This window comes from Mizuhopecten yessoensis, unplaced genomic scaffold (assembly GCF_002113885.1).
Source record: "Mizuhopecten yessoensis strain PY_sf001 unplaced genomic scaffold, ASM211388v2 scaffold523, whole genome shotgun sequence".
Classification (NCBI taxonomy): Eukaryota; Metazoa; Mollusca; class Bivalvia; order Pectinida; family Pectinidae; genus Mizuhopecten; species Mizuhopecten yessoensis.
In genome coordinates this window covers 174,026-197,885 of record NW_018403589.1, presented here as the reverse complement: position 1 = coordinate 197,885, position 23,860 = coordinate 174,026, and the positions used below count along the sequence as shown (strand labels likewise).

The 23,860-nt window shown below is 35.9% G+C and overlaps 1 protein-coding gene across 1 annotated transcript; it reads right to left on the bottom strand.

Annotated features, from left to right (window-relative positions):
• Positions 1 to 3,624: 3,624 nt before the first annotated feature.
• On the bottom strand, positions 3,625 to 23,636 carry LOC110450187 (protein dispatched homolog 3-like). The gene is made up of 16 exons (XM_021497500.1): positions 23,528 to 23,636; positions 18,552 to 19,733; positions 17,783 to 18,051; positions 17,224 to 17,384; positions 16,579 to 16,718; positions 15,327 to 15,541; positions 13,656 to 13,805; positions 13,025 to 13,197; positions 11,466 to 11,586; positions 10,616 to 10,953; positions 10,120 to 10,282; positions 9,416 to 9,558; positions 8,875 to 9,018; positions 8,441 to 8,573; positions 7,461 to 7,627; positions 3,625 to 7,139 (listed from the first exon to the last, which is right to left on the bottom strand). The coding sequence occupies exons 2-16, from the start codon at positions 19,718 to 19,720 to the stop codon at positions 6,768 to 6,770; spliced, it is 3,858 nt and encodes a 1,285-aa protein (XP_021353175.1). The 5' UTR covers positions 19,721 to 19,733; positions 23,528 to 23,636; the 3' UTR covers positions 3,625 to 6,767.
• Positions 23,637 to 23,860: the final 224 nt, after the last annotated feature.

The window sequence follows — 23,860 nt, the reverse complement described above, 5'->3', positions numbered from 1 at the left end:
AGATTTCCCTTGTCTCAACCCTAAGGAAAAACATTTCCCTCGTCTCAACCCTAGGGTAAAACAGATTCCCCTCGTCTCAACCCGAGGGTAAAACAGATTCCCCTCGTTTTAACCCAAGGGTAAAACAGATTCCCCTCGTCTCAAACCTAGGGTAAAACAGATTTTCCTCGTATCAACCTGAAGGTAAAACAGGTTTCCCTCATCTCAACCCGAGAGTAAAACAGATTCCCCTCATCACAACCCGAGGGTAAAACGGGATTCCCCTCGTCTCAACCCGAGGGTAAAACAGAAATTCCCCTTGCCTCAACCCAGGGGTAATACAGATTCCCCTCGTCTCAACCCGAGGGTAAAACAGAGATTCCCCTCGTCTCAACCCGAGGGTAAAACAGAGATTCCTCTCGTCTTAACCCTAGGGTAAAACAGGGATTTCCCTCGTCTCAACCGTATGGTAGAACAGGGATTCCTCTTGTCTCAACCCTAGGCTGAAACAGATTCCCCTCGGCTCAACCCGAGGGTAAAACAGATTCCCCTCATCTTAACCCGAGAGTAAAACAGATTCCCTAGTCTCAACGCGAGGGTAAAACAAGTATTTCTCTTAACTTGGCCAGGTGTATCCAAACTTTTCCCTGTGTGATATATTCTTGTTTCACCCTAAGGTTGAGATGCGGGGTTGCCCCTGGGGTAAGATTGGACTACTCAAACCACAGGGAAAAACTTTAAGCTGCAAAATACTCTGTAAGCAAAGGAGGTGAAGGATTCTATAAATCTCGCACCAGGAAAAGTGTGCATACACCTGTTCAGGGTTAGAAAATACCCCTCAATAAAAAAATGTCAAAGCTCTGGAAATAAAACTGTCCCCAAAATAAAGTAACGGACAAAACAGACCAATAACATCACTGACACATGTAAAATCTGTAATAAGTACACTCTAGCAGCAAAACTAGAGATTTCAAATCAAATAAAATACATTGATAATTAAGAGATTTTTATTTAAATAAAATACATTGATAATTAAGAGATTTCTATTTAAATAAAATACATTGATAATTAAGAGATTTCTAGTTAAATGAAAAACATTCATAAATACAAAGCAGCACCAGACTTCAAAATCAAGAACAGTCAAACAAACAGGTAAGTTATATGAGGATAAAATCACAGGTATTTCTACCCAAACCTTCCTTTGATGCTGCTATGTGTAAGATCAAATCTATTTATCTAAGTAATACTTCCAATCAATTAAATCTCAGATTCCTGACACTGAAAGCATATCTAAGACTATATAGCTACATTGCACTGTGTATTATTCCGTGTTCGTTACTCCAGTCTCACAATTAGTAACTACAAACTTCTGTTATACAGAATTATAACTACTGTTAGACACGATTTAAGACCATCTACCATTCAACCCTATCATTATTACGACCATCTATCGTTCAACCCTATCATTATTACGACCATCTATCCTTCAACCCTATCATTATTACGACCATCTATCCTTCAACCCTATCATTATTACAACCATCTACCGTTCAGCCCTATCATTATTACAACCATCTACCGTTCAACCCTATCATTATTACGACCATCTATCCTTCAACCCTATCATTATTACGACCATCTATCCTTCAACCCTATCATTATTACGATCATCTATCCTTCAACTCTATCATTAATACGACCATCTACCGTTCAGCCCATTTATTATTACGACCATCTATCGTTCAACCCTATTATTATTACGACCATCTATCCTTCAACCTTATCATTAATACGACCATCTATCGTTCAACGCTTATATCCTTACAACAATCTATCGTTCAACCTTATCATTATAACGACCATCTATTGTTCAACCCTATCATTATTACGACCATCCATCCTTCAACCCTATCATTAATACAACCATCTACCGTTCAGCCCTATCATTATTACAACCATCTACCGTTCAGCCCTATCATTCTAACGACCATCTACCGTTCAGCCCTATCATTCTTACGACCATCTATCCTTCAACCCTATCATTATTACGACCATCTATCCTTCAACTCTATCATTAATACGACCATCTACCGTTCAGCCCATTCATTATTACGACCATCTATCGTTCAACCCTATTATTATTACGACCATATATCCTTCAACCTTATCATTAATACGACCATCTATCGTTCAACGCTAATGTCATTACAACACTCCATCAATCAACCTTATCATTATTACGACCATCTATCGTTCAACCCTATCATTATTACAACCATCTATCGTTCAACCCTATCATTATTACAACCATCTATCGTTCAACTTTATCATTATAACGACCATTTACCGTTCAATGCTATCATTATTACAACCATCTATCGTTCACCCTATCATTATTACAACCATCTATCGTTCAACTTTATCATTCTAACGACCATCTACCATTCAATGCAATCATTATTACGACCATCTATTGTTCAACCCTATCATTTTTTGACCATCTTACGTTCAACATTATCATTATAACGACCATCTACCATTCAACCTTATCATTATGATGACCATCATTAACTAACATCTACCATCAACACTGTGTCATCTATATATAGCTACCAGACTCCCTGGCAAGTAATGAACAAGACTATGTTATCACTTATAATAAAATTGCACTATTTGGGTAGAGAACTCCTGTAGAATTTAGTTGTATGTGTAAAGTGACATTCAAATTGTCGTCTTATCAAAACAAAACTCAGATTTCTTTCTGTAAAGACCTTGATTTCCGGCCAATAATGACATCAAGTACAACATTAACATTCGATTGACATGGATAACTAAAGTAAAAGCTGAGAATTGATCGGTAATTTATCATTGATGTAATACTGCCTCACTCCTGTGTAAGGATCTAATCACTGAGACTAATTAAGTACATCAGTATACAATACTAGTTAATTATATCAGCATACAAGACTAATTAATTACATCATCATACAATACTAATTAATTACATCAGCATATAAGACTAATTAATTACATCAGCAAATAAGACAAATTAATTACATCAGTATACAAGACTAATTAATTACATCAGTATACAAGACTAATTAATTACCTAAGTATACAATACTAATTAATTACATCAGTATACGAGACTAATTAAAACCTTAGTATACAAGACTAATTAATTACATCCGTATAAAAGAATCTTACATCAGAAATACTCAGAAATAAACTTACTTCATCAAGAGACAAATCCTGCAAAAAAAGTTATCAAAATCTACATCTAATCATACATAATAAAAATCTACATCTAGTCATACATAATAAAAATCTACAAGAAACTTTTCAGTAAAATCATAATTGATTTATAAACATGTTTTATGAAAAAAATTATGGTGAACGTTTGATGAATTTCCAATTAAATCATTAATCAGCAAAAAATGCAAATAAGTATATCATTTCATTTCGTAAAGAAGAGTTTTTCACTTATTTCTGGAATGTTTTAAGTATTTCATTATCACATACTAACTGATATCCTCTGTAAATCAGTAGTAACATAGGTCCAACAGTGAAGAAACTTTATAAATTAAAAAAGGAAAAATGCAAGCAGAACGGTATAAACAAATGTAAGTAGTTAAACGGCAATAAGAATCTTTCCACGCTTTACTTCCAGTAAGTTTGGGTTACATAAGCTTTAACATGGGATGTCAATTTGGGGATCACTCATATATACACAAATATTTCCAGGTACAACAGCATCTGTAAAACCAGCAGTCTGAACCTTGACCCTGGCTTTATCATGGGTGCCGTTAGTAGGTTGTCTCCAGTATGACCAACAGGAGTGGGATATTGATGCAGTGCAAAAGTTTACATGATGTAAAATAATTTCAGAGTTTTATAACTGCACACCTGTAATACAGATCAGACAAGACACAACAAACAAGGGGTGTGTTTGATCTTTGTCATGATGCTAGTGACTATCATGTCAACATTCAACCTCTTGTAACTGTAAGAATGTTCTAAACTTGGAAATTTATTAATTCAACACTTCCCTAAAACATTGATAATAAGTATTTTTGTTGTTCATTAAGTGTTTTATTTCCAGCTCTAAACTCCAATCTAATTCTGAGAACTGAGAATGATGTCCAAGTTCAGAACATGTGTAAATCAATATAGTCAAAGCATCATACTGTACAAGTATAAGTCAAGTAAGATATCCTACTGACCAATGGTAGATAAGACAGTGATCACTGGTACTGACATTCTGGTGACCACTACTAGTGTAGACAGCCCACTGACCACTAGAATAGACAACCCACTGACAAATAGAATAGACAACCCACTGACAACTAGAATAGACAACATACTGACCACTAGAATGGACAACCCACTGACCACTAGAATGGACAACCCAATGACCACTAGAATGGACAACCCACTGACCACTAGAATGGATAACCCACTGACCACTAGAATGGACAACCCAATGACCACTAGAATGGACAACCCAATGACCACTAGTGAATACATCCTACTGACCAATATTGTAGACATCCTACTGACCAATATTGTAGACATCCCACTGACCAATATTGTAGACATCCCAGTGACCAATATTAAAGACATCCCACTGACAACTAAGTAAAGACAACCTTTTGACTACGAGCAGACAACCTCCTGACCAGTAGCGGTCAACCTATCGTTAATGACCAGTAGCGGTCAACCTATTGTTAATGACCAGTAGCGAAACAACCTCTCACCCATATTACAAATCTTATTAATTTACTTCATGTTACATTTTCAAAATGTCATTCTTTAATGCTAAAGTACATATAAAAATAACCTGTTTAGCCTTGTTTAAAAATTGCAGAATAAACAGCACTGTAGGATATCATTTAGTTAAAAAACACGAAGTACAGAAAACACATCAAAATATACAATCATGATAATCAAAATTATGTCAATACATAACAAGTAAATGTAACTTATCACAGTAAACGAGGATGATCCTAATACCATCATGCTCTAAATCATGGTATAGAATTCGATAATTACAACATTATCATCTATAATTATCAGAAGTCAATACATAAAAGTGAAACATGCAGTTAAAATGAGAAGATATATTTTTGTTTAAATCATTGAGGAACTGATTAAATCGGAATTGTTTATATCATAGAGGAACTGAAAAAGGCTTAGTGTTTTTAACTTTAGTTTTTTTCTGATAAATGTGCTTTAATTGTTAAAATACCATCACATGGTGCAGGGCTCTCACTAGATATTTAGCTGTGACTTAAATGATGTATTAGGGAGAACTAAGCATAGAAATCCACATTCCTCCTTTTCTCTCTTTATTCTTTTTGAAAGAATGTAGTGTTTTCTGAAGTTCTTGTTAAAAGGCAAATGAGGAAACGAAACCGTTTTCTGCTAGAAGCAAAATCACTTTTACATTTATTTTTCAACCTATTTTTTAAAAATTCTTTAAAGTAATATAACATCTGTTTATAAAATATTACCCATAACTTTATTTGTAATGATTTTAATAGGAAATAGAAGGTGGCAACATGGAATAACAGTGCAGAAATACTTAAAAAATATATATTTGAAGATGGCAAAGTAAGTAATTATCACTCTTACACTCAGAAACACTTCTTAGAAAAATGAAAGACAGTGATGATTGTGGCCTTTGATTGACAAAATAACACTTGCTAGTTGATAGTATAATTAAGTTATAAATAATAGAAAACATCACTAATGCTATCATCATTGATTGAAAGTGTCCTACTTCCCCGAAATGAAGAAAAAATACATGTATATGTTTTTCAATCCATGCATCACCAGTATCACTAACATTTAGATAGGAAAGAGACTGATCTTTGGAAGATCAAAAACATCAAGACAGACTGACCTAACCTTATCACAGAAAAAGAGAATACTGTTATTTAAATGATTAATAGAAACTGACCTGACTGTATGGATTATCCCCCTTGATAAAATACCGAGAACAATCAGCCCCTCAGACAACACTATTTGGACAGCACTAAAGGTGAGACTGCTTTGCTTACAAACTTTTTATACTAGTAACTAACACCTCACGAACTGAGAGCATTAAAAGAAATGAGGTCAGACAGAACCATTAACTACCTTACTCTGGACACCAAAGCACTCGCTCTTATTAGGATTTTAGCAAGTCTGATATATATATGTAAATAGTTATTATAGATACCTGTATTACTTTGTTCAATACTGTAAATGCTACTTTGTTCAATACTGTAAATGCTAACATTTTGTAGGCTTGAAACCTATGTAGAAATTTATATAAATTTATTTTTTAAATTCCTGAGAATGTGCCCCACTAGTGTAACTGTGTGAGATTAGTTAAATTTAAAAATTAAATTAAAGGGTATTTAAAAAAGTGTTTATTTTATCTTTGTAATATAAAAGACCAAGGTTAGGGAAATACAGATAAAATGAAAAACCTGAAGTCATACATTACACACAGGGCAATACATGTAGATAAATAAAAGTGTGATTATTTTATAGAATACAGTCGTCCTGTTTATTACACTGTTCCAATCCTGATAGATACATCCGGACCAAAACTATTATGATATGCATGATATTGCTCGCCGACATGTAAACACAGTCTTGTCCAAATATTTTCACTGTACGAAATATGTAGCAGCGCGCCTTAAACAAGCAAGGCTGTGTAACATACTCACATCATCATTACATTACAACTACTTTTCTACATATCTCCTTACTTCACACTCTCGGATATGAATTGTCTGTTAGTTTGGGAAAAGTGCTTCCCCATTAGGGCCGGGGATAAAAACCCCAGCCTTTGCAGCCCCATACAGAGACAGGACAGTTGCACCCAAGACGAGGACGGTCCCTGCAAGGGCTTTCAAGTGTGACTTCCAGGTAGGGATGAAGTAACCGGGGGCAATGGTTGCTAGGAAGGCCGAGCAGACGGTGAGTGAATACACAATAGATACAGAGGTGTTGATGGCTACGATCTGACCAAACTTGGCGAACGGCTTGATGATAGTCTGGGTCAGGGGGATAGCAGCCACAATCGTTGTCAGTGCACTTGACAGGATGGACACGCCAATGTGTGTTATAGCTGCTTTAGTTCTCCAGCGTCGAGCAGAAGAGGCCGACTGATGAGAAAGGACATAGTGTTAAAATGAAGAAAGGGAAACTGCTCAAATTTGTTTTATTTAATGATGAACAATAACAACATATAAAACAGTGATGTCATAAATTGAAACAGTCTTTGTCTGACAAAATGCTAAAATGAAGCACTTCAGTAAAAACGACTAGGCACACATTATCAGGCTGTATAACATAAATCATAGGTACAATATATCATAATTCTTTAAAGGAGGTAACCCCAAAAAATCAGTTACTGGATATGTGTAATGTAGCAACATTATGGGAGATAACTCTTGATTATACATTTCTGCCCCTGAGTGACTGACCTGTTTGTGGTCCTGGGGGAGTGCCTTCCCTGCCAGCAGGTATCCCTCCACCAGATGTACACAGTAATCCACCGAGGAGCCGACTAGTATAGAGAGTGAGATGGCCTCTACTCCACCCATCTCCCAGCCAGCCATGTAAAACACACCCACTACCAGACAAATCATTTCTGTAAGATAGGGTGTATAGTCCCAAAACAGTAAATCTAAGATAAGTTAACGTCACACAGTATTTATCAAAAGTAGTTAACAATTTGTTAAGTGACTTTATCTCAAGGATTATACATTTAACACAATCAGAGTAGTGTTGAAGCAACTTAAACTCAATACGTCTTTATAACATTATGATCCCTCTTTTTGTATCTTCATAATTGTGTGCATGTATACCAGGTATAAAGATTCAACAGCTGTTTTCTAGTGCCACACCACTTAAATATACATCCCACTTCTGTACTACCATATTAAATATGGTAATGTACTCCACTCTGTGTAGGTGGGGTGCTGGAGTTAAATAAGAGTCAGGTGTCTCACTCAAAGACACAACTATAACCTGCTGTCTGCAAGATCTGTGTCTACAATACTGCAGTCCAATGGACGATAATTATTACTGTATGGCTTCTCCACTATATAACCTATCAACTTCCGACGGCATTCACTTAGGCTATAAATGCCATGGCCCACATGTTAATGCAATTTGTTGGATACCCCCAACACTCAATGGAGAATGGTTGTTCTACATTGAACTAGTATACATATATAATACATACATATCTGATATCTATGTTAAATTCTTATAAGCACATTTTAATTTCTAAATTGAAATATTCCAAAAATGATAATAACATTCATTGAAACAAACCTTAATGCTTAGCGCATATTAAGATGATTGCCCACAAACTTATGTCATTCATATAGACTGTAAATGTCACATCAATAAAGTTCACCGTTTAAGTATTCATGTCACTAACATGAAGTTTACTCACGCAGTATACATATGAATACGATGAAGAGCAGCAGCACATGTCCAGTAAACAGCGCCACGGCAACCATACACACCACCATAGACAGCACCAGCCCATAGATGGCACTGTTTACCGCCACCACTTCCATCAGTACCTGGAACACGACCGCAGATGTTCATATTCATATGTATTGCATTTTTAGGTACAGTATATGTACTTCCTGTGTCAATTTGATAATGCACTACTCTTGGGTAAGACAAAAAACAGGCTCATGAGTATGAATAAATTAAAATCAGGAAAAACTATAAAAACATCTCTATAACTCCTTTAATTTCTAATACGGTGTATACAATTGATAGTTTTTCTAAATTTGTGTGTTTAGGAGAATATTTATAGATTCTTTTGAAGTACAGCAAACCTATTTTCTACCTAATCATAACTGTGTACGTCCTCACCTTTGTCCAGAACTGTGACGTCTGAAACATGGAATCCAGCACTTCTATATGCTTATGTTCTGAGGATTTTATGTCCTCAATCAGAGTCTCCCATTTCAGATAATGCTTGTATGCTTCAAAGTACGAAATTCCTTTTGGAGTGGTCTGAAGTTGAAAAAAACATTTCCTACTGTAATAACGCATTTGATCAGAATCCTGTACTCTCAACATGTCTGAACATTTACAACATTGCTGACTTTATGCTTTTCTGATGCATTACACCTGTGGAAGCTGATTCTACCAAAGATTCAAATACCGTTCTTAACCTAATAACAACACCTACTCCAATGAGAGTATCACCAAGGATTTTAAATATATACCACAAATGCTAATTGTTTAATTCCAGATTTTAAAATTGTGGAAGTTGATGAAACCTGAAGATTAAAAAAACTCAAAGCTTTATGAATGAAGGACATTGTCACCTGTGGAAGTTAGTGAATTAAGGCTCTAATTCTAGATTTCATGTCTGATGTCAACAAGTTTTGAAGTTGATGATACTTACAGACTCGAATGCAAATGCCCACCAGAGTAGCCCTGTTTTGTTGGCTGTGAGACCCCCAGCGTAGTGGGCTGGTGCCTGGCGACCATACACGGACTGGGTCTGCTGGAGGTCACGACACTCAGGTATCTCGTCCAGACAGGCCACTACACACAATAAATGTACCAAGATTAATATCATTATCTAATAAAATATTTACATTATGTAAAGAGCAACAAGCTCAGATGAAGGTTCTATTGTACATTGATATAATCGGCTGGATTCATCTAAACAGTGGGCTTCTTTGGGAAATCTTAATAAAGAAATTTTGTACTTATAGCTTCAGTGTATTTTATACTTGTGATACCTAACAATAAACATTACATCATTAGTTCATGTTAATAAATTAATGATATGTATCAATGAGTTTGACAGTGTCACACTAGAAGATTCAGTTTTATAAGATTTATGTCTATAATTTTGAATTTTAGTGAGTCTGTCTTTTTTGCAGGAATGCTGCCTACACATTGAATAATACACTATTGAATATTCATTAGCTATCATAAAATCATGTAAAAGGACCATGAATGTTTGGAAAGCTCTTGTCTTTACTTGCATGTCATAGCTTATGCTAAATTTGATTGCTGAGAGAAAGTTTAAAAAATTAGATTTTGCTACCGAAGAGCTACCAGGTATGCAAGACAAAGATATAGATCACAGCTACTTACTATGAGGAGGGAAACATTGGGCACTGCCCTTGCGGACAAGACTACTCTCATTGGCGATACGTTGACAGATCCGACACAGAGTCTTTATACCGTCTATCGCGCTAAGGAGATCCTCATCAAACGAGAAAAACTTGCTAAACTTGGAATCAAAATCTACTGTTCCCTGAAACAAAAATATGAAAATCTACAGTGCCTGAACAATGTGATGTGTTAGGATACTCATAGGTTCAGGTGCTACTGTCACATAACCTTTACGATAATGATCCATTCCTCAAACATTATCAGTCATTACCTCTTTTTTTAAAGTCTGAATATTAATCTTAAAAAGTGTTCCTGATTCCGAAACAGTTGGAATTTTAAAAGTTGGCCCACATATACACTGAAACTATTGTGAATATTTATGCTAAGAATGATTTACAAAGAATGACTAAACTACTGTTTTTATATTTGCGATAGTTCTGAAATCTATTTACTCTATACACATGTATCTATATACCTGAGTTTGGTCAAGAACATGACCAACAGGGACGTTACTTCTGTCTATGCCTTTGATCCCGAACACCACATGTACAACGGCACCGCTCTCTAACATGGGACGGTCCTTGGTGTTAGAGCAGTCATGCCCTTGGCACACACTGACACCTTCTGGCCCTTGACCTTTGACGGGCACACTTGATCGGGGAGGACCAGGAGTCCAGTGGAGAGCAGCGTCTGTGTTAGGTACTACTGGCTTAGGTGTGCTTGGTCTCGGTCTACGTGTTACAGGTGGAGACTTTGGTGAAGTTATCGTTTTAGGAGTGGGTTTCCTGGTCTTTACTATTGGAGGCTTAACTTCTGAAATGAGAAACAAAACAATGTTTTAAGCTGATAACTCCAAACACATTGTGAAATCAGAGACATTGTGACAAGAAACTTCTACATTAGCCTGTAGCCCTGAAGTGTTTTCTTTTCTTTTTTTCCACGACATGTAACTAAATCCTGACACATCAGCATAGTGATGTTAGGTGTGATCACTATACAGAAACCTATCTTTAGTTGTAGACTGTAGGGATGGGACAGTCACATGTGTCGTAGTAATGTGGGGTGTGATCCCTATACAGAAACCTACCTTTAGTTGTAGACTGTAGGGATGGGACAGTCACATGTGTCGTAGTAATGTGGGGTGTGATCCCTATACAGAAACCTACCTTAAGTTGTAGACTGTAGGGATGGGACAGTCACATGTGTCGTAGTGAATGTGGGATGTGATCCCTATACAGAAACCTACCTTTAGTTGTAGACTGTAGGGATGGGACAGTCACATGTGTGGTAGAGATGTAGGGTGTGATCCCTATACAGAAACCTACCTTTAGTTGTAGACTGTAATGGTGGGACAGTCACATGCGCCGTAGTAATATGGGGGGTGACCACAGGATGAGACCTGTGCGAAGGACGGTTGGGGCGTTTTCGATTATAAGCAGGATTCATCTACAAAGCATGGATGTGAGGCATATATATAGATACAATTGAAATGTTTATAGACCAGCAGTGTGTTTAACGAGGTACTTTTTCAACTGCTGTTATTCCTTTTGTTTCACATGCAAATATAAAACACTAAATTGATGTAGACAAATTAAACGAGACAATCAATCAGAAAACCCCAGAAATAAAAAGTATCTATAAAATAACACTGTAATGAGGTCTTACTCTAACTGCACTAAGTAGAGATTTGACTGCTATATACACCTAGCATCAGGAGAGGGTTCAACTATCTAGAAATAACAGTAGACCAAGCAATATCACAAAATTTCTGAACTCTAAAAATTGTATGCTTACCACACATATATTCTGAAGTTTCACATGTCCTCCCAAATGTTCTAAAGTTAAGTTTTCTGCAATTCAACAGGCTTTCCGTGCTATGAGATAATCTTTTTAACCAAAGTTTTTAAAATATTTTATCACTGTATTTCACCAGACATAAGCCAATAACCAGGGATATGTCATTTAACATTTGAGGAACATAGTCATTCAAAAGTATTTTTGATAAAACTGACAAAAAAGTATCACAAGTAACTACCTTATAACTTGATTTCATTATGACTAATTACCAAGGGAGGGCAGACACTTGAACTACACAACTATAATCAAAGCATGTATCCCTGTATGGACTAGCTTTTTAACAATTGTTCAATAGATATTTAGCAGAAATTCACAAGGGGTTGTTTGATTATTCTCACAGTTGTCCAAGGAAAATAACAATAGATAATTTTGATAACAAAATGTACTTAAATACAATGAATAGAAATAAACAAATTTGGTGTCCGTGTTTTCCTCAAATGTAAAGTAATGAATGACTGTAAAATTCTACTGAATATCCATCAAGTAATTACCACACTGACAGAGCAAGTTGATAAGACAATGCAAAGTTTTGCAACTAATCCACAGTCCCTGACAAACCATGGTGTCGAAATAGAACGAAGGGTCTGTATAGCTCTTTACAAAGTGGGTCAGGAAACCTAATTTCAGCATACAACACTCGATCATTTCAAAAAGTATTCATTTACAAATATACAATATACGCCCCAGACTAAGTTTTGTATACAAATATACAATATACGCCCCAGACTAAGTTTTGTGTTTTGTATAGCGAAAAAGGAAAGAAACTTTGCATATAGTTGGACAATTTTGCATGCAACACTCTACTGTCCCAAGAGGTGTTCACATACTCATGGATGGTCGGATGGATGGACAGGGTGCAAACATATACATACTGTAGTACCCTCTGGTAATATCGGAGGGGGACTATTGAAAAACATATACATACTGTAGTACCCTCTGGTAATATTGGAGGGGGACTATTGAAAAACAAATACAGTACATTCATCAGAAGGATCAGACATCAGAGATGAAATAGAAAGATACATACGCTGTATATAGCTGAACATCGTGGACAGAAGATTGTGTCTACGCTGAGGTTGCTTTTCAGGTCAAGTAACATCTGCAGGTTGGTGTCAGATTGGAACAATTGCGGGGGTCGTGTGGCAGGAGTAAGCTGGACCATCAGGCCTACTGACACACACAGGACCACCAGGGACAGAACTGTAATATGAGTCAGGAGGGCAATATAATCTCTATAGTCTATAGACAAACCCAGCATCATCAGGGACAGGGCATTAATTCATATGATCAGGTTAGAAAAAATTAAGTGTTTATAGAAATTTGACCTGATAAAGATTTTTTGAAATGTACTAATTCCTTATTCAGCTATATAAAACCTGATTTCTTATTTTCTTTTTCTATTAAGGACAGTGAATTATTTCTTTTGTGTTGCTTTAGCAAAAAGTTAAAATATAGAAAAATAAATTCCTCTTGTAAAGCACTTAACTTTCTCAGTGCCAAACTTCAAAGTTTCATTTCAGGAATTAATTCCTGTTTTTCTTTAAAATTTTGCTCAATATAATCAAATGCCAATATTCAAACCAACTCTTTACTTAAATGGCAACAAATAAGCTTATTTTTCCGACCGGGAATATGCATTAAACCTTTGTCATGCCTACCTAATACACCCCTGCGTATGTGTGTTACAGGACGTGCTATACCGTGAAAGGTGAAACCTTGCAACATCTTGCTGAAAAGTAAATCTTCTTTCTGATCATCTAGCTTTAAGGTAGCATCCAGCAAAGCTTCATCATCATCATCAATTGCATCTGGAAAAGTGAATTGCAAAACTTGTATATAATCAACGATTACTATTTTTCTAGAAGATTGTTTCACATATCTCTCTCTCTTATAAATGGGAACAATGATTCACATATATCTCTCTCTCTTATAAATGGGAACAATGATTCACATATATCTCTCTCTCTCTTATAAATGGGACCAATGATTCACATATATCTCTCTCTCTCTCTTATAAATGGGAACAATGATTCACATATATCTCTCTCTCTTATAAATGGGAACAATGAGTCACATATATCTCTTATTAATGAAACAATTGATTAGCATTTATTATTTATGACAATTCAGTGTTAAAGGGAACATATTGTACACTGTTCATCAGGATTAATTTTTAAATGTCTATTTGTATCAGTATATCTGTATTTCAATAACTTATGTATGTCAAACATTTAATTTATGATAAAATTATTTTCAATAATTTCTCATTTTTATTTTAATGAATACACTAGTACTGCTGGGAAAAGGAGAGGAACATACCGACATCCTTTCCTTTTGGTTCTTAGTACAAAATTTGTTGATAACATTTATAGCTATCGTAATTAAAGTCAATTAAGTTTAAGATGTAACTGAAATTCAACAAGCCTGTTCCTAAACAATTAGGCTTAAAGATAAAAGAATAATATGACCTTTATCAATAAAAAATGCCTGGTAATAATCCCACCTCTAGTAGTATATATTTTTACCAGTAACAAGTCCACCGGGTACCCATCTTATACTCCTCTTGTAGTATAGATTTTTACCAGTAACAAGTCCAACGGGTACCCATCTTATACACCTCTTGTAGTATAGATTTTTACCAGTAACAAGTTCACTGGGTACCCATCTTATACAGCTCTTGTAATGCAGTATAGATTTTTACCAGTAACAAGTTCACTGGGTATCTATCTTATACACCTCTTGTAGTATAGATTTTTACCAGTAACAAGTTCACTGGGTACCCATCTTATACAGCTCTAGTAGTATATATTTTTACCAGTAACAAGTCCACCGGGTACCCATCTTATACACCTCTTGTAGTATAGATTTTTACCAGTAACAAGTCCACCGGGTACCCATCTTAAACAGCTCTTGTAGTATAGATTTTTACCAGTAACAAGTCCACCGGGTACCCATCTTATACACCTCTTGTAGTATAGATTTTTACCAGTTATTATGTATAACAAGTCCACCGGGTACCCATCTTATACAGCTCAAGCATTTTTTAAAACAGATTTCACAATAAGATCAGGCAGGGTAATAAGCCCGACCCCTTGTTCAAGATATCCGAATATCCGAAGTGATGGTTATGTCTAGAATTAGGTCCTTCCTGCACATTGTCAATCAATCATTTTCACCTCGAAATTGTTTCACGCTCAAGCTTTTTAAAACAAGTTCATCCGGTGTTGAATTGTAAATTTCTCTATTTACGGTTACAAGGTTTAACTCGAGAATAAACACATGAATGCACACATGTTATGGACCATGTCTTCTGAGTTTAATGTTCCTACCAAAATACTCCTGCATAGGGTCGTCCATCATTAACAAGGGGACGTCATCCTCATCTGGGGAGTCTGCAACTTCAACAGGGCTGTCCTGCCCACAGGTCCAAGAGGGGGGACTGGTGTTATCTTGGGTCTGTCCCCTCACAAAGCGGGCTATATCGGCGGGAAGGCACAGCTTGGCTGAGAGTGCACTCTTTGACCGACCTAGACATCGTGATATTCTAGAAGCAAGAAATATGTAATATTCAATGGGACACGTTCTGGAGTATCCTATCTATATTTTGCTTTCTAATTACAAAGAACAGCAGAAACAACAATATATTTTGACACAGAAATGGCTAATCACTTTTTAGCTTTTTCTGCTGACTGTGACACTAGCTAGCCTCAGTGAAACTGTCATGAGAGTGAAAACGCAGTCAGAGATGTACATATTTTGTACATACTGTATGACTGTTCAAAGTTTCTACTAAATCTTGACCCAATGGATGAACTCCATATGAAGTTTCACTGTTTCAGAACTAGTTTATCATTAACACACTGAATTTATGTCTATAACACAGGCAGATGTTTTTGGTCAACTAAATGCATCAAACTTCATTACAAATCATGCTTGTAGTGAGCAAATTTTATGGGGTTCATTACAAATGTATTTAATTATACTGTAATCAGGTTGCTGTCTGTAATGTCAAATAAAGATTGTATTGACCCTTTCACCACTGCAGACCATAATGGACTCATCCAGATCAATGCAAGGTGGAGTCTACTAAAGTTACATAGGGGTGAAAGGGTTAATAAAACCAAAACTAACAACCAAGAAATGTCCAGGTCTGTTAAATTTCTACTAATCCATTTCAAAGCAAATAGGTCGGACAAAATCTATAGGCCGTTTAGATCAGAGTTATCATCCTTCATTATTGCTTATTATCTTTACTTAAACATAAATACATTTCAAGACTGTGATATAACATTATATTTAACGGTTCTTTTGTATATACTGCAGTGAGTATCAATGGACCTTGTATATGTTTTATATGTCAAGGAAAGCAGAATTTATACACAAGTGAACATGTTTGTCTATTATTAATGACCTCCTTTAATGTCACATATATATAGACTGCTATTTGGAACATCTATACACAATACACTATATTCATCTCATAAGGTCTTGACTGCACTTAAAAGGAAATACTGCAAACAAGGTTACAGGATAATTTACATCTGTTTTTAAAGAGAATTTATACAACATTTGATGACTCACAGTCTGGCAACGGCCTCTTCACATTTGTAGATAGATAGCGCCCATATATAGAGTGCGGGGGGCATGATGAGCATCACGGTAACCCAGCAACAGGAAACGATAAGTGACATAAACAGGCCAAACTGGTGTACAGCAGGGATCTGTTGTAAAAACAAACACAGTGTAACCATATAGTCATGATCAGTACACTTTATTCTATATATGTTGTCAGTTCACACAAATATATTGTAACAATCGTGGTGCTTAAAAATAGTTGTCGTCAAAAACTACATACCCTGCCTCCAGCACACATACAAATATGCACGTATACACATCACACATGGAGACACGTCCTTAAATGACCTTTATTATTTAGCTGTTGATAGGACAATAAACAAATTCAACCAACAACTCAAAAACTAAAGCCTGCACAAAATAATATTAGGACAAGTACATTACTAATACAGTATTTCTGTCTCCCTTCATTCACAGGTAAGATATATAATATATGGATTTTTTGTTCAAGGCAATTAATGATAAAGGGAGATAACTTCTAGGTGATAGATATAAAAGTTTCCAAGTACAAGTTCTCTACCAACTTATCTGAAGTAGTGTGTCTGTTCTTACTTTCTATTACGGCCCCGGTTATAGAGGTGAGTAACTTACTGAAGAGAACACGTTAGCAGCGAAGGCAGCTGTTGTGGTAAATGATGTGAAGAATGTGGCTTTGCCTGCAGTCAGCATTGTGTGACGGATTCTTTTTGAGACACTTTTTTGTCCGCTTGACTGACGGAAAATGTTCACGAATACAAACACATCATCCACTCCTAAAACAGAAGATTTTAATTTCAGTATGGAAACACTTTAATGTTATATAACATGATTGAAATTATTTGATCATTTTGTTTTCAAACTTAATACCACTTCATTGCCATTTTCACAGCAATTCGCACCAACGCAGTCAGTTATGAACTTTCAATTTATACTTATTGTTGTTACTGGCTTTTCATTTAACCCACTGGCCCTGATAGAATGGAACATACCAGTAAGTTAGTTTACTGTACTGTACATGTACATATATCACAAACCATTGCAAGACGGTCTTAAATCTAACATTTGTTTTCTTTTAAAGTTTTAAAACTACTGGAGACTGAAGGAAATTTCATACTGCACGTTTGGGACATGCCTGAAATAATAAATGAGTATGCTGTTAACAATATCTTACCTATTCCTATGATGACAAAGGCAGCTACCCCATTGAGGATACCTAGAGCCGAGATCCCAAACACAAACCGGTACAGGAACAGAGCCAGCGGGAAGCACATGACAATGCTAGCCACGCCCCAGAAGGTGAGCCACACGGAGAACGTCAACATCATCATGATGACACAAATACAGATCATGGTGATATAGGCCATTTTCACGTCGTTCCAAAACGTACTGTCTACCTGGTAGTCAAAGATCTCTGTACCTCCATACAGTACCTGTAATTTACTGGGGGGAAAAGAAAACATATATTCCTTAATATGTCTTTACAAATTCACCATCATCACAACATATAAAAGAGGTATTTTTACGTTACATTCCCAATATTATATTGCTTCAATAATATTAAAAGGAAACTGCCAGTTAGATTGGTTTTCACCTTTATGCAGGTATTTTTAGACCTATAATTTGTTTTCTTTACTTGGATGTCATCTGTTCTTATCAGAAAAATTGAATTTAATATTAATAAGACTAATGAAAATTTCACAATTGTCAATTTTCAATATTTTAAAATAAATGCACCAAATGCTGCATTTTTATTGAATTAAGTTACTGGATAAAATTTTGTCACCATCACAAATATCAGGCGTTTTGAAAAACGTTCATGTCATTAGCTGTGGTCTGATTATTTCTAAATTTCTAAATTTTAGATCATCTGACATATATATGGGACCTGTAGCTAATTATGTATAAGATGTCACAAATTTACACCAAGACCATGAACTTACTTATTTGATAACTTGGACAGCAGATCAATGTAGGTAACAACAAATGCTTTGAACTTTTCTGATTGTTGCTTGATCTCAAAATACGGTGAATTATATCCCTGAAGAGGTGTTCCAAACTTCACTTCCGTCCTCAGAAAACGGCTTTTGTGAAATGTTTTATTAACATGTGGATCCACAAAGTAGTAGGATTTGTCTGAGGTGAAAGCCCATTGTAAACCTTCACTAATATTTTTTATGAGTGTCTTACCAAGTCCGTCAAAGAGAGGTCTATTTTGATCATCTAGCGAAGGATAAAAGAAAGACATGAGAGAATTGAGAGGAGCACAGGAGTTCTGGGCCCTGACAGCAGGATCCATATGAGCTATAGTGTAGTCTTTTAGACAGAAATGATAGAAATCTGGATGGCTGATAATCCTTTGTTCAATATCATGAATCATTTCCAGTCTCTCCCTTGTGAAGACGTTGCCATCCTCCTCCCCTTTAGCCATGAAAACAACCTGCATTTTCCACTGAGCATGGTACTGAACACGTGACAGGATGCTGAATGAGTCAGAATCTGAAGCTGACCGTTTTGATAAACTACGTAAAATATTATGCGTTGCCAGTGATTGTTTTGACAAATCCTCTGATGTTTTACGATTTGACATATGGCTGATTGATTGATCTTGCACCAATTTAAGATTTTCTCTCCCTGATTGGACGGACCTCCTGTGCCGACCAGAGAAGAGGCTGTCACAGCGTCCATAGGGAATGGAATGCCGGCTGCTGTTGTGTTGTGTCGCCACTTTAAACGCATCATAGTTTAAGGAGGCAGGATGGTTTGGGATTGTGAAGGCGTGGATGGACTTGTCTATAACAAGGGTGGGCTGTAGTACAAACAAGCTGTAGTAAAACAGTGCGGCACATATTGCTGGAGTAATGATCAACAGTGCTATAGAAACGAACAATCCTATAACAGACGCTTCACAACACTTCCCTATTTTCTTGTTACAACAGGTGCAGTTGTTTTGACGCGACAGATTACAGTTTAATTTTTGTATACAGGTCAGTTGATCTCTTGAATGAGTTGTCTCCCTTTTTACTGATTCTGTTGAATCGTCGCAGTAGTCGTCCAGGGGTACCTGGTTGTAATGGACTGTGTCTCCACACGTTGTCAGCAGGCATGACATCCTGGTTCTTCACCTACAACATTATAAAACAGTGAGATAATGATGAACATGCATATATGTCAATCAAGATGTACTTGTATCAGGATTTAGCCTAAAAACTAATATAGGTAGTGTGGCAGATTTTAATTGTACGTATGATTACGGTCGCCTTTTAGCTTCGAGCTAGAGGAAATTTTCCTTTAGCTCAGTGGTAGAGCATCTGACTAGGAACCTTGAGATGGAGGGTTTGATCCCTGGTGGAATCACGCTATTCTCTTTCCTGTTACAAATGGTGTCTGTGGCCATCCCTGTGATGACAGGGAGTTAGAACCTGGGTTGTGGCGTTTGAGGGAGAACACATTTAAAAAGGGGGGAGTTGTGTGGCAGATTTTAATTATACATAGCTAAAATAGATTATGGTCTCATGTTAGCTTTGAGCTACGTACAGGGAGTTTCCTTTTAGCTCAGTAAGTAGAACGTCCGACTAGGAACCTGGAGATCGAGGGATCAATCCCCGTTGGAAGCACACTATTCTCTTTGGAGAAAAATCCTAAATAGAAACCTGGTACATGTGTGTGTCGTATTCCCCCACAAAACACACTGTCACAATATGTTAATAACCAGTCATAAACACTAATCTATGCTACACAAGATTAGCTATGTGCTATAATTTAGCCTATATACATTTGATGTGTCACTGGTTTTTGACTAAGTACAGAAATTGGGACTGGTTAGTATATAAGCAGTAGGCATTTGTAAATTGCATATAAGCAATTTTCCCATCATCATGCAAAGATTCTGTTACTGTGAACTTGACCATGAAAGTATGACATTGGTATTCAATTATCTTGTTTCGAGAGATTATTACTTTTGTAAGTATATATTTGTATGACGTTTCATGAACTTTGGTTAACAATTTATCAGGAACTTGTGGGCAAGCCAGATGTTGACAGACGGGTTGGTGCCAATATATGCTACACCAAAGGCTGTTCAATAAACATAAGAAACCAAACTTGTAGACAATCATGCCTAGAGCTTGACCTCTGCCACAGACTTAGATAGTTAATCTAATTACATGGTTACTACTGTATAAAATGCCAACATACTGCTCTCTACACACAATATTACATAACAACATAATTACAACATCAATGATTAATCCTGATCACATTACCGGAGCTCACAACCGTATTAACTCAGTGGCTGGAACAGGTTAACGATAACACACTATATATGTCAGTAGGGTAACGGGTTGTTTCGCCCCAAATCCCGTTCGCCCTAAGGGTTGTTTCGCCCCAAATCCCGTTCGCCCCAGGTTGTTTCGCCCTAAAAAATATATTTTTCTTTAAGTCATAAATATCATGTTAAAAGTTTAAAAAAAATATCTTTCTCTTGAATCAAGATATAATTACGTGCCGGAAGGTGAAGAACGAACCTGTATATTCATCACCGAATCCTACAACGGACATACTAATATCTGGAATATACTGTATATTATCGTTTTCATTTCCTACCTTAATTAAGTAATGTTGTTCTTTATAAAATGCACCTGTATATATTTTAACGTTAAAAATATTTAAAACATGATATAAACAATTCAAAAAATCACCCTGTCACGTCAGCCATTTTATATAAAACAAATTTCTCTTAGTACATAGATACATATACGAAATGGACAAAGATTAGGTACAAATTGCGTATAAGAATAAAAAAAAAATACTTTAATTATATATATCTATGATATATAGATAAGATATGGATATTATGATATAATGAAACTAAATTAATTTCTCTAAGTACAATACTTATAATATATAGATAAGATATGGACATATAATGAAACTAAATTAATTTCTCTAAGTTCATAGATACGTATACGAAATGGACATATATTAGTTACAAATTGCGTATATAGACTGAAACTACATACGTATATTAATTGCGTATAAGGATGAAAAAAAAATAATACTTTCTCTAGAGACGTATATAAAATGTAAATAATTCCCCAAGTACATAGATACGCATTTTAATTGTTAAGCAGATGTGTACATTTGAATTATGAAATAAACGTTGCAATTTACTTAGGGAATTATCAAAATACATTAAATATACTTGTATAATAATGTACTTGCCAGTCTGGCAGGTTCTATGCTGCCAGGTTCTATGCTGCCAACAGTCACACACATCACTTCAGATACCATGCTGTCTGCGTAAATTACGTTATGGATGATTTGTGCATTTTGTAACTTGTTATAAATAGAGCATTTCTCAGTACTGTGTTATAACTCACCATTACTAATGTTGAATTATAACACAGTATTGAGAAATGCTCTATTTATGACAAGTTACCTACTCAAAATTATCTACTCAAATATGCATATGAATTTTTATTTGTCGGTACTATCACGGACTTAAATCTAATTCCGTGGTACTATCAAAACTTCTCAATATGGACATAATCTCCAATTAGCAAAAAACAACACGGACGTGTGCAGAAATCAGGTAAAGAAAACATCGTCACACAGCGACGAGTATGCGTACAGCCGTACACTACACTAATTTAAATGTGTTAACATGGAAAATAATATTGTTGTATACCTCGCAATTTTTAAAATTACACCATTTTTGTTTCATTTCACAATTCTTACTTATTTCTAAAATTAAATTAAATATATGTTATAATGTGTGTCGGCGTTAAGAAAATAACGTAATCCGTTTTTTACTTTACAATGTACTTAAAACCACACAAACCCCCTTTTTTTTTAAAAATAAAACTGATTTTAATGATATGAAAGACTAAGAAGACTTAATTTGTGACTTAAAACAAATAAAAATGAAAAGAAAATACCAAACAATGTTTCGCCCTAAAAAAAATGTTTTAGGGCGAAACAACCTGGCGCGAAACAACCTAGGGCGAACGGGATTTGGGGCGAAACAACCCGGAACCGGCAGTAGTTGCTGGTTCACTCCTCCTCCATTGTCACAAGCTCAAGCCAAAATGTATTCTCCTGCAGACATATATCGGTACAGACAGCTATAAATGTAGTGGAATTGGACTGAGTCATGGACAACCAGGTAGCTCATTTGGTAGAGCGTTCGCATAGAGTTTGGGGGGTCCAGGGCTCGAACCCCATGAATCTGGTCATGCATTTTTCCTCTCCTTTTACAGAGGTGCCTGTGACCAACCCTTGTTTCAAGCATGCAGTTATTGAATGGGATTCTTTACCTGCCTCTATTGTCTAGGCCAATACTGTGGATGAACTTCGATCACCCATCCCAATAAGCTTTCTCTAAACCTTGCTGTGAGTTTTTTTCAATCTGACTTATCTGTACATATCTTAATTTTTAATCCACGAAATTAACCAGTTTTAACCAGTGTGTGACACTAAATCTACAATTTTGAAGACTTGTTAAAACATTATTACGAGGTCATATCAAGGCATATCATGTTTGGAAACAAAGATAGGACAGCAAAGCTGTTTGTCACCATTAGACCATATGTCGCGATGTAGCTATATATATATTATAGGACAACAACAATAATAAACAAATACCTGTGGTCATTTGTTACTATATCGAAGATACATATTGATTGAATTCATCCCTTGGTTCAAGAAAAAACCCTATATATATATATTTTTAAAGTTATGCAACACGGATGTAAACCCAGTCATCGTCACAGTGACCGCTTAAAAAAATGACACAATGAAATTCGTCATATAACCAAATAACAGGATGTGAACTCGTCTAAGCTTATGAGTTAACAGGCAAATAAATGTTTGACCGAAAATCAAATGGAATAAATTTATCAACAGCTGTTATACTTACCGATTTACCTCACGTAAATCTGATGTTAAGAATTTATTACGACGAGTTATCGACAAAATACATTAACAGTTTCACCTCATCTCCGTTTATCTGTTTGTTTTTGTTCGGGAAATATTAATCACGTGATCGGTAATGAGGGGAGACTACTCTAACGGCGAATGACCTACGAATCTTGGCATCGATTCTTTGACTGGCGATTGATCAGTGCAGGCCTAGGGTTAGCAAGAGGTTAATGACCTGTAGCGCAGTACGTTATATAATATATATATAATCCTTACTAATGACATTACTCAGGTCTAGATATATGTCCATAAGACAGGAGGTTATGGACAA

Excerpts from the sequence above, each read along its gene's own strand:
- LOC110450187 (XM_021497500.1), bottom strand. The coding sequence starts at position 19,720 with ATGTCATGCCTGCTGACAACGTGTGGAGACACAGTCCATTACAACCAG. Across the intron at positions 15,542-16,578 it reads GAAGAGGCCGTTGCCAGACT|AATATCACGATGTCTAGGTC; the intron begins GTGAGTCATCAA and ends TCTTGCTTCTAG. Across the intron at positions 13,806-15,326 it reads CCCTATGCAGGAGTATTTTG|ATGCAATTGATGATGATGAT; the intron begins GTAGGAACATTA and ends TCACTTTTCCAG.